The sequence below is a fragment of the Bombina bombina genome, chromosome 5 (genome assembly GCF_027579735.1).
Source record: "Bombina bombina isolate aBomBom1 chromosome 5, aBomBom1.pri, whole genome shotgun sequence".
In the NCBI taxonomy this organism is placed as follows: Eukaryota; Metazoa; Chordata; class Amphibia; order Anura; family Bombinatoridae; genus Bombina; species Bombina bombina.
The window spans coordinates 1162314657-1162330122 of record NC_069503.1 but is presented as its reverse complement, the minus strand read 5'-3'; the positions used below and the strand labels follow the sequence as shown (position 1 = coordinate 1162330122).

The window sequence follows — 15466 nt, the reverse complement described above, 5'->3', positions numbered from 1 at the left end:
TTGGGGTGGGGCGCGGTCTGGGACTCTCTGAAAGCTCAGGGCCTATGGTCGCGGGAAGATTCGCTTCTCCCGATAAACATTTTGGAACTAAGAGCTATATTCAATGCGCTCCTGGCTTGGCCTCAGCTAGCGGAAGCCAGGTTCATAAGATTTCAGTCGGACAACATAACGACTGTTGCGTACATCAATCATCAGGGGGGAACAAAGAGTTCCCTAGCGATGAAGGAATTAACCAAGATAATCCAATGGGCAGAGAATCACTCCTGCCATCTATCTGCTATTCACATCCCAGGAGTAGACAACTGGGAGGCGGACTATTTGAGTCGTCAGACTTTCCATCCGGGGGAGTGGGAACTCCATCCGGAGGTCTTTGCTCAGTTAACCCAATTATGGGGCATTCCAGACATGGATCTAATGGCGTCCCGTCAGAACTTCAAGATTCCTTGCTACGGGTCCAGATCCAGGGATCCCAAGGCGACTCTAGTGGATGCATTAGTGGCGCCTTGGTCGTTCAACCTAGCATATGTGTTTCCACCGTTTCCTCTCCTCCCCAGGCTCATAGCCAGGATCAAACAGGAGAAGGCCTCTGTGATTCTGATAGCTCCTGCGTGGCCACGCAGGACTTGGTATGCAGACCTGGTGAATATGTCATCGGCTGCACCATGGAAGCTACCTTTGAGACAGGACCTTCTAGTACAAGGTCCATTCGAACATCCCAATCTAGTTTCTCTGCAGTTGACTGCTTGGAAATTGAACGCTTGATTTTATCCAAGCGTGGGTTTTCAAATTCTGTGATTGATACTCTGGTCCAAGCCAGAAAACCTGTGACTAGAAGGATTTACCATAAAGTATGGAAAAAATATATCTGTTGGTGTGAATCCAAAGGATTCTCCTGGAGTAAGATTAAAATTGCAAAGATTCTCTCCTTTCTCCAAGAAGGTTTGGATAAAGGATTGTCAGCTAGTTCTCTAAAAGGACAGATTTCTGCATTATCCATCTTGTTGCACAAACGACTGGCAGCTTTGCCAGATGTACAAGCTTTTGTTCAGGCTTTGGTTAGAATCAAGCTTGTTTACAGACCCATGACTCCTCCTTGGAGTCTAAATTTAGTTCTTTCAGTTCTTCAAGGGGTTCCGTTTGAACCTTTACATTCCATAGATATTAAGTTACTATCTTGGAAAGTTCTGTTTTTGGTTGCTATTTCTTCTGCTAGAAGAGTTTCTGAATTATCTGCTTTGCAGTGTGATCCACCCTATCTGGTGTTCCATTCAGATAAGGTTGTTTTGCGTACTAAGCCTGGTTTTCTTCCAAAAGTTGTTTCCAACGAGAACATCAACCAGGAAATAGTTGTTCCTTCTTTGTGTCCGAATCCAGTTTCAAAGAAGGAACGTTTATTACACAATTTAAATGTTGTTCGTGCTTTAAAGTTCTATTTAGAAGCAACAAAAGATTTTAGACAAACCTCATCCTTGTTTGTCGTTTACTCTGGTAAGAGGAGAGGTCAAAAAGCTACTGCTACCTCTCTCTCTTTCTGGCTGAAAAGCATTATCCGCTTGGCTTATGAGACTGCCGGACGGCAGCCTCCTGACTGTATCACAGCTCACTCTACTAGGGCTGTGGCTTCCACATGGGCCTATAAGAACGAGGCTTCTGTTGACCAGATATGTAAGGCAGCGACTTGGTCTTCTCTGCACACTTTTGCCAAATTCTACAAATTTGATATTTTTGCTTCTTCGGAGGCTGTTTTTGGGAGAAAGGTTTTGCAAGCCGTGGTGCCTTCTGTTTAGGTAACCTGATTTGCTCCCTCCCTTCATCCGTGTCCTAAAGCTTTGGTATTGGTTCCCACAAGTAATGGATGACGCCGTGGACCAGACACACCAATGTTGGAGAAAACAGAATTTATGCTTACCTGATAAATTACTTTCTCCAACGGTGTGTCCGGTCCACGGCCCGCCCTGGTTTTTTTAATCAGGTTGAATTTTTTTTTTCTTTATACACTACAGTCACCACGGCACCCTATAGTTTCTCCTTTTTCTCCTAACCGTCGGTCGAATGACTGGGGGGCGGAGCCAGAGGGGGAGCTATATGGACAGCTCTTGCTGTGTGCTCTCCTTGCCTTTCCCTGTGGGGGAGAACATTTCCCACAAGTAATGGATGACGCCGTGGACCGGACACACCGTTGGAGAAAGTAATTTATCAGGTAAGCATAAATTCTGTTTTCTCCAAGAGGGTTTGGACAAAGGCTTATCAGCTAGTTCTTTAAAAGGTGATAACAAAAGATATAAGGAGGGTGGTGCATATAGAACATACACCACACTCCTAGGGGGCGCTAACAATAAGCAGCGAACAGGTAAGCAAATATATACAGATAATTAAGAGAATATACAATAAACCTAGCACACTTATATCAGATTATTAGAGATGATATGCTCACAGATGATATTGGTGTAATCAAATAACAAAATGTCCGCACAAAGAATAATCCAAAAGAAAGAAGGCAGCTCTCTGTCATAGGACGGTCATCCTGGTGTGGTGTGATCTATAAGAAAAAGAAGCACAGAGGCGCCAACATGGCCTAGTAACGTCACGGCAGTCGGATACAAAACATCAGCAGGATAGGAAATATACTCACAAGCGTAGCGCACCCAAATGGTGCTATTGTGGCAGCCTGGAACATCAAACAGTGGTCCAGCTCACTGGTGTCTCCAGCCAGATAGAGATGATCCTTGGCGAGGGCCTATCCTATGATGCCTATAAGGGCAAAAAAGGCACACACATAGCCCAGTAACGTTTGTACACCAGATAAAAAAGGATTCAAGGTTGTACTTACAGGAAACAAAGCACCACCAGGTGCAATATCAGCAGTACTGGGACCTCTCAGCCGCCCAGTGGACTGTGGAATCCAATTTGCAGGATGCAGAAAATCATAATCAAAATACTGCTGATATTGCACCTGGTGGTGCTTTGTTTCCTGTAAGTACAACCTTGAATCCTTTTTTATCTGGTGTACAAACGTTACTGGGCTATGTGTGTGCCTTTTTTGCCCTTATAGGCATCATAGGATAGGCCCTCGCCAAGGATCATCTCTATCTGGCTGGAGACACCAGTGAGCTGGACCACTGTTTGATGTTCCAGACTGCCACAATAGCACCATTTGGGTGCGCTACGCTTGTGAGTATATTTCCTATCCTGCTGATGTTTTGTATCCGACGGCCGTGACGTTACTAGGCCATGTTGGCGCCTCTGTGCTTCTTTTTCTTATAGTTCTTTAAAAGGACAGATCTCTGCTCTATCTATTCTTTTGCACAAGCGTCTGGCAGAAGTTCCAGACGTCCAGGCATTTTGTCAGGCTTTGGTTAGGATTAAGCCTGTGTTTAAAACTGTTGCTCCCCCGTGGAGCTTAAACTTGGTTCTTAAAGTTCTTCAGGGAGTTCCGTTTGAACCCCTTCATTCCATTGATATTAAACTTTTATCTTGGAAAGTTCTGTTTTTGATGGCAATTTCCTCGGCTCGAAGAGTCTCTGAGTTATCTGCCTTACATTGTGATTCTCCTTATCTGATTTTTCATTCAGACAATGTAGTTCTGCGTACCAAACCTGGGTTTTTACCTAAGGTGGTTTCTAACAGGAATATCAATCAAGAGATTGTTGTTCCATCATTGTGTCCTAATCCTTCTTCAAAGAAGGAACGTCTTATGCATAATCTGGACGTAGTCCGTGCCTTGAAGTTTTACTTACAGGCTACTAAAGATTTTCGTCAAACATCTGCCCTGTTTGTCGTTTACTCTGGACAGCGGAGAGGTCAAAATGCTTCGGCAAGCTCTCTCTCCTTTTGGCTTCGGAGCATAATACGCTTAGCCTATGAGACTGCCGGACAGCAGCCCCCTGAAAGGATTACAGCTCATTCTACTAGAGCTGTGGCTTCCACCTGGGCCTTTAAAAATGAGGCTTCTGTTGAACAGATTTGCAAGGCTGCGACTTGGTCTTCGCTTCACACCTTTTCAAAATTTTACAAATTTGACACTTTTGCTTCTTCGGAGGCTGTTTTTGGGAGAAAGGTTCTACAGGCAGTGGTTCCTTCCGTTTAAGTTCCTGCCTTGTCCCTCCCATCATCCGTGTACTTTAGCTTTGGTATTGGTATCCCACAAGTAATTGATGATCCGTGGACTGGATACACTTAACAAGAGAAAACATAATTTATGCTTACCTGATAAATTTATTTCTCTTTTAGTGTATCCAGTCCACGGCCCGCCCTGTCCTTTTAAGGCAGGTCTAAATTTGAATTAAACTACAGTCACCACTGCACCCTATGGTTTCTCCTTTCTCGGCTTGTTTCGGTCGAATGACTGGATATGGCAGTGAGGGGAGGAGCTATATAGCAGCTCTGCTGTGGGTGATCCTCTTGCAGCTTCCTGTTGGGAAGGAGAATATCCCACAAGTAATGGATGATCTGTGGACTGGATACACTACAAGAGAAATAAATTTATCAGGTAAGCATAAATTATGTTTTTTTTTTCTTCAAAAAAAATTGCGTACTCTTGTGGTTTTTAAACCGCTGCGAATAATCGTGGTTTAACATTGCAGCCGCGATTAATCATGCAGCCCTACTGTACAGTCACACACACAAGTATACAGGGAGTGCAGAATTATTAGGCAAGTTGTATTTTTGAGGATTAATTTTATTATTGAACAACAACCATGTTCTCAATGAACCCAAAAAACTCATTAATATCAAAGCTGAATAGTTTTGGAAGTAGTTTTTAGTTATAGCTATTTTAGGGGGATATCTGTGTGTGCAGGTGACTATTACTGTGCATAATTATTAGGCAACTTAACAAAAAACAAATATAAACCCATTTCAATTATTTATTTTTGTACCAGTGAAACCAATATAACATCTCAACATTCACAAATATACATTTCTGACATTCAAAAACAAAACAAAAACAAATCAGTGACCAATATAGCCACCTTTCTTTGCAAGGACACTCAAAAGCCTGCCATCCATGGATTCTGTCAGTGTTTTGATCTGTTCAACATCAACATTGCATGCAGCAGCAACCACAGCCTCCCAGACACTGTTCAGAGAGGTGTACTGTTTTCCCTCCTTGTAAATCTCACATTTTATGATGGACCCCAGGTTCTCAATGGGGTTCAGATCAGGTGAACAAGGAGGCCATGTCATTAGATTTTCTTCTTTTATACCCTTTCTTGCCAGCCACGCTGTGGAGTACTTGGACGCGTGTGATGGAGCATTGTCCTGCATGAAAATCATGTTTTTCTTGAAGGATGCAGACTTCTTCCTGTACCACTGCTTGAAGAAGGTGTCTTCCAGAAACTGGCAGTAGGACTGGGAGTTGAGCTTGACTCCATCCTCAACCCGAAAAGGCCCCACAAGCTCATCTTTGATGATACCAGCCCAAACCAGTACTCCACCTCCACCTTGCTGGCGTCTGAGTCGGACTGGAGCTCTCTGCCCTTTACCAATCCAGCCACGGGCCCATCCATCTGGCCCATCAAGACTCACTCTCATTTCATCAGTCCATAAAACCTTAGAAAAATCAGTCTTGAGATATTTCTTGGCCCAGTCTTGACGTTTGAGCTTGTGTGTCTTGTTCAGTGGTGGTCGTCTTTCAGCCTTTCTTACCTTGGCCATGTCTCTGAGTATTGCACACCTTGTGCTTTTGGGCACTCCAGTGATGTTGCAGCTCTGAAATATGGCCAAACTGGTGGCAAGTGGCATCTTGGCAGCTGCACGCTTGACTTTTCTCAGTTCATGGGCAGTTATTTTGCGCCTTGGTTTTTCCACACGCTTCTTGCGACCCTGTTGACTATTTTGAATGAAACGCTTGATTGTTCGATGATCACGCTTCAGAAGCTTTGCAATTTTAAGAGTGCTGCATCCCTCTGCAAGATATCTCACTATTTTTGACTTTTCTGAGCCTGTCAAGTCCTTCTTTTGACCCATTTTGCCAAAGGAAAGGAAGTTGCCTAATAATTATGCACACCTGATATAGGGTGTTGATGTCATTAGACCACACCCCTTCTCATTACAGAGATGCACATCACCTAATATGCTTAATTGGTAGTAGGCTTTCAAGCCTATAGAGCTTGGAGTAAGACAACATGCATAAAGAGGATGATGTGGTCAAAATACTCATTTGCCTAATAATTCTGCACTCCCTGTATATGCTGTTTGTGCTTACATAACTGTACAGTCACACACACAAGTATATGTGCTGTTTGTACTTACATAACTGTACAGTCACACACACAAGTATATGTGCTGTTTGTACTTACATAACTGTACAGTCACACACACACACACACACACACACAAGTATATGTTCTGTTTGTGCTTACATAACTGTACAGTCACACACACACACACACACACAAGTATATGTGCTGTTTGTGCTTACATAACTGTACAGTCACACACACACACACACACAAGTATATGTGCTGTTTGTGCTTACATAACTGTACAGTCACACACACAAGTATATGTGCTGTTTGTGCTTACATAACTGTACAGTCACACACACAAGTATATGTGCTGTTTGTGCTTACATAACTGTACAGTCACACACACAAGTATATGTGCTGTTTGTGCTTACATAACTGTACAGTCACACACACACACACAAGTATATGTGTGGTTTGTGCTTACATAACTGTACAGTCACACACACAAGTATATGTGCTGTTTGTGCTTACATAAATGTACAGTCACACACACACACACAAGTATATGTGCTGTTTGTGCTTACATAACTGTACAGCCACACACACACACACACACACAAGTATATGTGCTGTTTGTGCTTACATAACTGTACAGTCACACACACACACACACACACAAGTATATGTGCTGTTTGTGCTTACATAACTGTACAGTCACACACACACACACACACACACACAAGTATATGTGCTGTTTGTGCTTACATAACTGTACAGTCACACACACAAGTATATGTGCTGTTTGTGCTTACATAAATGTACAGTCACACACACACACACACAAGTATATGTGCTGTTTGTGCTTACATAACTGTACAGTCACACACACACACAAGTATATGTGCTGTTTGTGCTTACATAACTGTACAGTCACACACACACACACACACACACAAGTATATGTGCTGTTTGTGCTTACATAACTGTACAGTCACACACACACACACACACACACACAAGTATATGTGCTGTTTGTGCTTACATAACTGTACAGTCACACACACACACACACACACACACACACACAAGTATATGTGCTGTTTGTGCTTACATAACTGTATAGTCACACACACACACAAGTATATGTGCTGTTTGTGCTTACATAACTGTATAGTCACACACACAAGTATATGTGCTGTTTGTGCTTACATAACTGTATAGTCACACACACACACAAGTATATGTACTGTTTGTGCTTACATAACTGTACAGTCACACACACACACACACACACACACAAGTATATGTGCTGTTTGTGCTTACATAACTGTACAGTCACACACACACACACAAGTATATGTGCTGTTTGTGCTTACATAACTGTACAGTCACACACACAAGTATATGTGCTGTTTGTGCTTACATAACTGTATAGTCACACACACACACACACACAAGTATATGTACTGTTTGTGCTTACATAACTGTATAGTCACACACACAAGTATATGTGCTGTTTGTGCTTACATAACTGTACAGTCACACACACAAGTATATGTGCTGTTTGTGCTTACATAACTGTATAGTCACACACACACACAAGTATATGTACTGTTTGTGCTTACATAACTGTACAGTCACACACACACAAGTATATGTGCTGTTTGTGCTTACATAACTGTACAGTCACACACACACACACACACACACAAGTATATGTACTGTTTGTGCTTACATAACTGTACAGTCACACACACACAAGTATATGTGCTGTTTGTGCTTACATAACTGTACAGTCACACACACACACAAGTATATGTGCTGTTTGTGCTTACATAACTGTACAGTCACACACACACACACAAGTATATGTGCTGTTTGTGCTTACATAACTGTACAGTCACACACACACACACACACACAAGTATATGTGCTGTTTGTGCTTACATAACTGTATAGTCACACACACACAAGTATATGTGCTGTTTGTTCTTACATAACTGTATAGTCACACACACACACACACACAAGTATATGTGCTGTTTGTGCTTACATAACTGTATAGTCACACACACACACACACAAGTATATGTGCTGTTTGTGCTTACATAACTGTATAGTCACACACACACAAGTATATGTGCTGTTTGTGCTTACATAACTGTACAGTCACACACACAAGTATATGTGCTGTTTGTGCTTACAGAACTGTACAGTCACACACACACACACACACACAAGTATATGTGCTGTTTGTGCTTACATAACTGTACAGTCACACACACACACACACACACAAGTATATGTGCTGTTTGTGCTTACATAACTGTATAGTCACACACACACACACACACACACACACAAGTATATGTGCTGTTTGTGCTTACATAACTGTATAGTCACACACACACAAGTATATGTGCTGTTTGTGCTTACATAACTGTACAGTCACACACACACACACAAGTATATGTGCTGTTTGTGCTTACATAACTGTATAGTCACACACACACACACACAAGTATATGTGCTGTTTGTGCTTACATAACTGTATAGTCACACACACACAAGTATATGTGCTGTTTGTGCTTACATAACTGTACAGTCACACACACAAGTATATGTGCTGTTTGTGCTTACATAACTGTACAGTCACACACACACACACAAGTATATGTGCTGTTTGTGCTTATCTTGTGCTGGGTGTCTCTTGGTTACACTATGTTTGTCCTCAGACTTTCCTGCGTGTGTAGGAGGTGGTACGAGGCCGCCAGCACACCAGCTTTATGGCACCGCGTATCCTTAGGATTCTGTTGGGTGGAACCTGGAAAGAAACAGCCACCTAGTACCCAAAAAAAGATTATTGAGACCGTGGAGAGTCTGATAAAGGAGAGGTTAGTGATCGCTCATCCTGTAACTTGCATTTCTGTATGCTGAATCACACATACGAGACTAGTGTACCCTTATGTATACTGCTAACTAATGTCATAAGGTCGCTGAGGTAACGGCATGATGAGTGCAGACACAGAAGATCCCTCACCCTATGCCTCTGTCACCTCTCTCCGCACTCTGATCCCTCACCCTATGCCTCTGTCACCTCTCTCTGCACTCTGATCCCTCACCCTATGCCTCTGTCACCTCTCTCTGCACTCTGATCCCTCGCCCTATGCCTCTGTCACCTCTCTCTGCACTCTGATCCCTCGCCCTATGCCTCTGTCACCTGTCTCTGCACTCTGATCCCTCACCCTATGCCTCTGTCACCTCTCTCTGCACTCTGATCCCTCGCCCTATGCCTCTGTCACCTCTCTCTGCACTCTGATCCCTCGCCCTATGCCTCTGTCACCTCTCTCTGCACTCTGATCCCTCGCCCTATGCCTCTGTCACCTCTCTCTGCACTCTGATCCCTCGCCCTATGCCTCTGTCACCTCTCTCTGCACTCTGATCCCTCACCCTATGCCTCTGTCACCTCTCTCTGCACTCTGATCCCTTGCCCTATGCCTCTGTCACTTATCTCTGCACTCTGATCCCTCGCCCTATGCCTCTGTCACTTATCTCTGCACTCTGATCCCTCAGCCTCTGTCACTTATCTCTGCACTCTGATCCCTCAGCCTCTGTCACTTATCTCTGCACTCTGATCCCTCAGCCTCTGTCACTTATCTCTGCACTCTGATCCCTCACCCTATGCCTCTGTCACCTCTCTCTGCACTCTGATCCCTCAGCCTCTGTCACTTATCTCTGCACTCTGATCCCTTACCCTATGCCTCTGTTACTTATCTCTGCACTCTGATCCCTCAGCCTCTGTTACTTATCTCTGCACTCTGATCCCTCAGCCTCTGTCACTTATCTCTGCACTCTGATCCCTCAGCCTCTGTCACTTATCTCTGCACTCTGATCCCTCAGCCTCTGTCACTTATCTCTGCACTCTGATCCCTCAGCCTCTGTCACTTATCTCTGCACTCTGATCCCTCAGCCTCTGTCACTTATCTCTGCACTCTGATCCCTTACCCTATGCCTCTGTCACCTCTCTCTGCACTCTGATCCCTCACCCTATGCCTCTGTCACCTCTCTCTGCACTCTGATCCCTCACCCTATGCCTCTGTCACCTCTCTCTGCACTCTGATCCCTCAGCCTCTGTCACTTATCTCTGCACTCTGATCCCTCACCCTATGCCTCTGTCACCTCTCTCTGCACTCTGATCCCTCAGCCTCTGTCACTTATCTCTGCACTCTGATCCCTCAGCCTCTGTCACTTATCTCTGCACTCTGATCCCTCAGCCTCTGTCACTTATCTCTGCACTCTGATCCCTCAGCCTCTGTCACTTATCTCTGCACTCTGATCCCTCAGCCTCTGTCACTTATCTCTGCACTCTGATCCCTCAGCCTCTGTCACTTATCTCTGCACTCTGATCCCTTACCCTATGCCTCTGTCACCTCTCTCTGCACTCTGATCCCTCACCCTATGCCTCTGTCACCTCTCTCTGCACTCTGATCCCTCACCCTATGCCTCTGTCACCTCTCTCTGCACTCTGATCCCTCACCCTATGCCTCTGTCACTTATCTCTGCACTCTGATCCCTCGCCCTATGCCTCTGTCACTTATCTCTGCACTCTGATCCCTCAGCCTCTGTCACTTATCTCTGCACTCTGATCCCTCAGCCTCTGTCACTTATCTCTGCACTCTGATCCCTCAGCCTCTGTCACTTATCTCTGCACTCTGATCCCTTACCCTATGCCTCTGTCACCTCTCTCTGCACTCTGATCCCTCACCCTATGCCTCTGTCACCTCTCTCTGCACTCTGATCCCTCACCCTATGCCTCTGTCACCTCTCTCTGCACTCTGATCCCTCACCCTATGCCTCTGTCACCTCTCTCTGCACTCTGATCCCTCACCCTATGCCTCTGTCACCTCTCTCTGCACTCTGATCCCTCACCCTATGCCTCTGTCACCTCTCTCTGCACTCTGATCCCTCGCCCTATGCCTCTGTCACCTCTCTCTGCACTCTGATCCCTCACCCTATGCCTCTGTCACCTCTCTCTGCACTCTGATCCCTCACCCTATGCCTCTGTCACCTCTCTCTGCACTCTGATCCCTCACCCTATGCCTCTGTCACCTCTCTCTGCACTCTGATCCCTCACCCTATGCCTCTGTCACCTCTCTCTGCACTCTGATCCCTCACCCTATGCCTCTGTCACCTCTCTCTGCACTCTGATCCCTCACCCTATGCCTCTGTCACCTCTCTCTGCACTCTGATCCCTCACCCTATGCCTCTGTCACCTCTCTCTGCACTCTGATCCCTCACCCTATGCCTCTGTCACCTCTCTCTGCACTCTGATCCCTCACCCTATGCCTCTGTCACCTCTCTCTGCACTCTGATCCCTCGCCCTATGCCTCTGTCACCTCTCTCTGCACTCTGATCCCTCACCCTATGCCTCTGTCACCTCTCTCTGCACTCTGATCCCTCAGCCTCTGTCACTTATCTCTGCACTCTGATCCCTCACCCTATGCCTCTGTCACTTATCTCTGCACTCTGATCCCTCACCCTATGCCTCTGTCACCTCTCTCTGCACTCTGATCCCTCGCCCTATGCCTCTGTCACCTCTCTCTGCACTCTGATCCCTCGCCCTATGCCTCTGTCACCTCTCTCTGCACTCTGATCCCTCAGCCTCTGTCACTTATCTCTGCACTCTGATCCCTCACCCTATGCCTCTGTCACTTATCTCTGCACTCTGATCCCTCACCCTATGCCTCTGTCACCTCTCTCTGCACTCTGATCCCTCGCCCTATGCCTCTGTCACCTCTCTCTGCACTCTGATCCCTCGCCCTATGCCTCTGTCACCTCTCTCTGCACTCTGATCCCTCAGCCTCTGTCACTTATCTCTGCACTCTGATCCCTCACCCTATGCCTCTGTTACTCACCCTATGCCTCTCTCTCATCTCTCCCTGCACTTTGATCAAGACAAGAATACTTTATTAGCATGACATTATTACATGTGTTGCTAAAGTAATATGTTACAATAAAACAAATCAATAACAATTTATAAAGTAGGAGTATAGTGGGTAAATATGATAGTTCATTTAATCTGATTGGGGGTTCTGGTCATGTGACAGTCTGCTACATATCTTGCTACTATCCTTGTAGCTTTGTTGTTTTCTCCTAAGAGTACGCATAGTCTTTCTTGTTCCGACATCTGTGGGAAGTCTGTTATTTCTATTTATCCCTTAAGAGTTTGTATCTTGTACAGTACAAGAGGAAGTGCGCTTCAGTCTCTATGTCCCCACTGTCACACTGTGCACATTGTCTGGCTGCCCTAGGTCTACGTTTTGTCTGATATCTGCCAGTCTCTATTTCCAACTGGTGGTCAGAGATTCTGTATTTAGTGAGTATCTGTCTGTGCTTTGGGTTGGTGACACTTGTGAGATACTCAGCTAGTCTGTACTCTCTGTAGTGACCTGTAACACTCCCTCTTGTTCTGTTACCCAGTCTGTACCTCCCAGTGCCCAGTGTACCTCTCCTTCAGAGCTGTGTGTAAGGTGTTTAGTGACACATGTGAGATACTCAGCTAGTCTGTACTCTCTCTGTAGTGACCTGTAACACTCCCTCTTGTTCTGTTACCCAGTCTGTACCTCCCAGTGCCCAGTGTACCTCTCCTTCAGAGCTGTGTGTAAGGTGTTTAGTGACACATGTGAGATACTCAGCTAGTCTGTACTCTCTGTAGTGACCTGTAACACTCCCTCTTGTTCTGTTACCCAGTCTGTACCTCCCAGTGCCCAGTGTACCTCTCCTTCAGAGCTGTGTGTAAGGTGTTTAGTGACACATGTGAGATACTCAGCTAGTCTGTACTCTCTCTCTGTAGTGACCTGTAACACTCCCTCTTGTTCTGTTACCCAGTCTGTACCTCCCAGTGCCCAGTGTACCTCTCCTTCAGAGCTGTGTGTAAGGTGTTTAGTGACACATGTGAGGTACTCAGCTAGTTTGTACTCTCTTTGTAGTGACCTGTAACACTCCCTCTTGTTCTGTTACCCAGTCTGTACCTCCCAGTGCCCAGTGTACCTCTCCTGCAGAGCTGTGTGTAAGGTGTTTAGTAACACATGTGAGATACTCAGCTAGTCTGTACTCTGTAGTGACCTGTAACACTCCCTCTTGTTCTGTTACCCAGTCTGTACCTCCCAGTGCCCAGTGTACCTCTCCTTCAGAGCTGTGTGTAAGGTGTTTAGTGACACATGTGAGATACTCAGCTAGTCTGTACTCTCTCTCTGTAGTGACCTGTAACACTCCCTCTTGTTCTGTTACCCAGTCTGTACCTCCCAGTGTACCTCTCCTTCAGAGCTGTGTGTAAGGTGTTTAGTGACACATGTGAGATACTCAGCTAGTCTGTACTCTCTCTGTAGTGACCTGTAACACTCCCTCTTGTTCTGTTACCCAGTCTGTACCTCCCAGTGCCTAGTGTACCTCTCCTTCAGAGCTGTGTGTAAGGTGTTTAGTGACACATGTGAGATACTCAGCTAGTCTGTACTCTCTGTAGTGACCTGTAACACTCCCTCTTGTTCTGTTACCCAGTCTGTACCTCCCAGTGCCCAGTGTACCTCTCCTTCAGAGCTGTGTGTAAGGTCTTTAGTGACACATGTGAGATACTCAGCTAGTCTGTACTCTCTTTGTAGTGACCTGTAACACTCCCTCTTGTTCTGTTACCCAGTCTGTACCTCCCAGTGCCCAGTGTACCTCTCCTTCAGAGCTGTGTGTAAGGTGTTTAGTGACACATGTGAGATACTCAGCTAGTCTGTACTCTCTCTGTAGTGACCTGTAACACTCCCTCTAGTTCTGTTACCCAGTCTGTACCTCCCAGTGCCCAGTGTACCTCTCCTTCAGAGCTGTGTGTAAGGTGTTTAGTGACACATGTGAGATACTCAGCTAGTCTGTACTCTGTAGTGACCTGTAACACTCCCTCTTGTTCTGTTACCCAGTCTGTACCTCCCAGTGCCCAGTGTACCTCTCCTTCAGAGCTGTGTGTAAGGTGTTTAGTGACACATGTGAGATACTCAGCTAGTCTGTACTCTCTCTGTAGTGACCTGTAACACTCCCTCTTGTTCTGTTACCCAGTCTGTACCTCCCAGTGCCCAGTGTACCTCTCCTTCAGAGCTGTGTGTAAGGTGTTTAGTGACACATGTGAGATACTCAGCTAGTCTGTACTCTCTCTGTAGTGACCTGTAACACTCCCTCTTGTTCTGTTACCCAGTCTGTACCTCCCAGTGCCCAGTGTACCTCTCCTTCAGAGCTGTGTGTAAGGTGTTTAGTGACACATGTGAGATACTCAGCTAGTCTGTACTCTCTGTAGTGACCTGTAACACTCCCTCTTGTTCTGTTACCCAGTCTGTACCTCCCAGTGCCCAGTGTACCTCTCCTTCAGAGCTGTGTGTAAGGTGTTTAGTGACACATGTGAGATACTCAGCTAGTCTGTACTCTCTCTGTAGTGACCTGTAACACTCCCTCTAGTTCTGTTACCCAGTCTGTACCTCCCAGTGCCCAGTGTACCTCTCCTTCAGAGCTGTTTGTAAGGTGTTTAGTGACACATGTGAGATACTCAGCTAGTCTGTACTCTCTCTGTAGTGACCTGTAACACTCCCTCTTGTTCTGTTACCCAGTCTGTACCTCCCAGTGCCCAGTGTACCTCTCCTTCAGAGCTGTGTGTAAGGTGTTTAGTGACACATGTGAGATACTCAGCTAGTCTGTACTCTCTCTGTAGTGACCTGTAACACTCCCTCTTGTTCTGTTACCCAGTCTGTACCTCCCAGTGCCCAGTGTACCTCTCCTTCAGAGCTGTGTGTAAGGTGTTTAGTGACACATGTGAGATACTCAGCTAGTCTGTACTCTATCTGTAGTGACCAGTATCACTCCCTCTTGTTCTGTTACCCCATCTGTACCTCCCAGTGCCCAGTGTACCTCTCCTTCAGAGCTGTGTGTAAGGTGTTTAGTGACACTTGTGAGATACTCAGCTAGTCTGTACTCTCTCTGTAGTGACCTGTAACACTCCCTCTTGTTCTGTTACCCAGTCTGTACATCCCAGTGCTCAGTGTACCTCTCCTTCAGAGCTGTGTGTAAGGTGTTTAGTGACACATGTGAGATACTCAGCTAGTCTGTACTCTCTCTGTAGTGACCTGTAACACTCCCTCTTGTTCTGTTACCCAGTCTGTATCTCCCAGTGCCCAGTGTACCTCTCCTTCAGAGCTGTGTGTAAGGTGTTTAGTGACACATGTGAGATACTCAGCTAGTCTGTACTCTCT

At 45.6% G+C, this 15466-nt stretch overlaps 1 protein-coding gene across 2 annotated transcripts in view; it reads left to right on the top strand.

The window, feature by feature from the left end:
- FBXL6 (F-box and leucine rich repeat protein 6) overlaps nt 1-15466 on the top strand; it is a 441814-nt gene that overhangs the window by 94111 nt on the left and 332237 nt on the right. Inside the window, exon 3 of one of the 2 annotated variants that reach the window (XM_053715503.1) lies at nt 8924-9082. The exons of the other annotated variant lie outside the window; for it this stretch is intronic. Within the exon in view, the coding sequence (XP_053571478.1) occupies nt 8924-9082 (159 nt within the window). The remainder of the gene's footprint in view (nt 1-8923; nt 9083-15466) is intronic. 2 annotated transcript variants of the gene reach the window in all.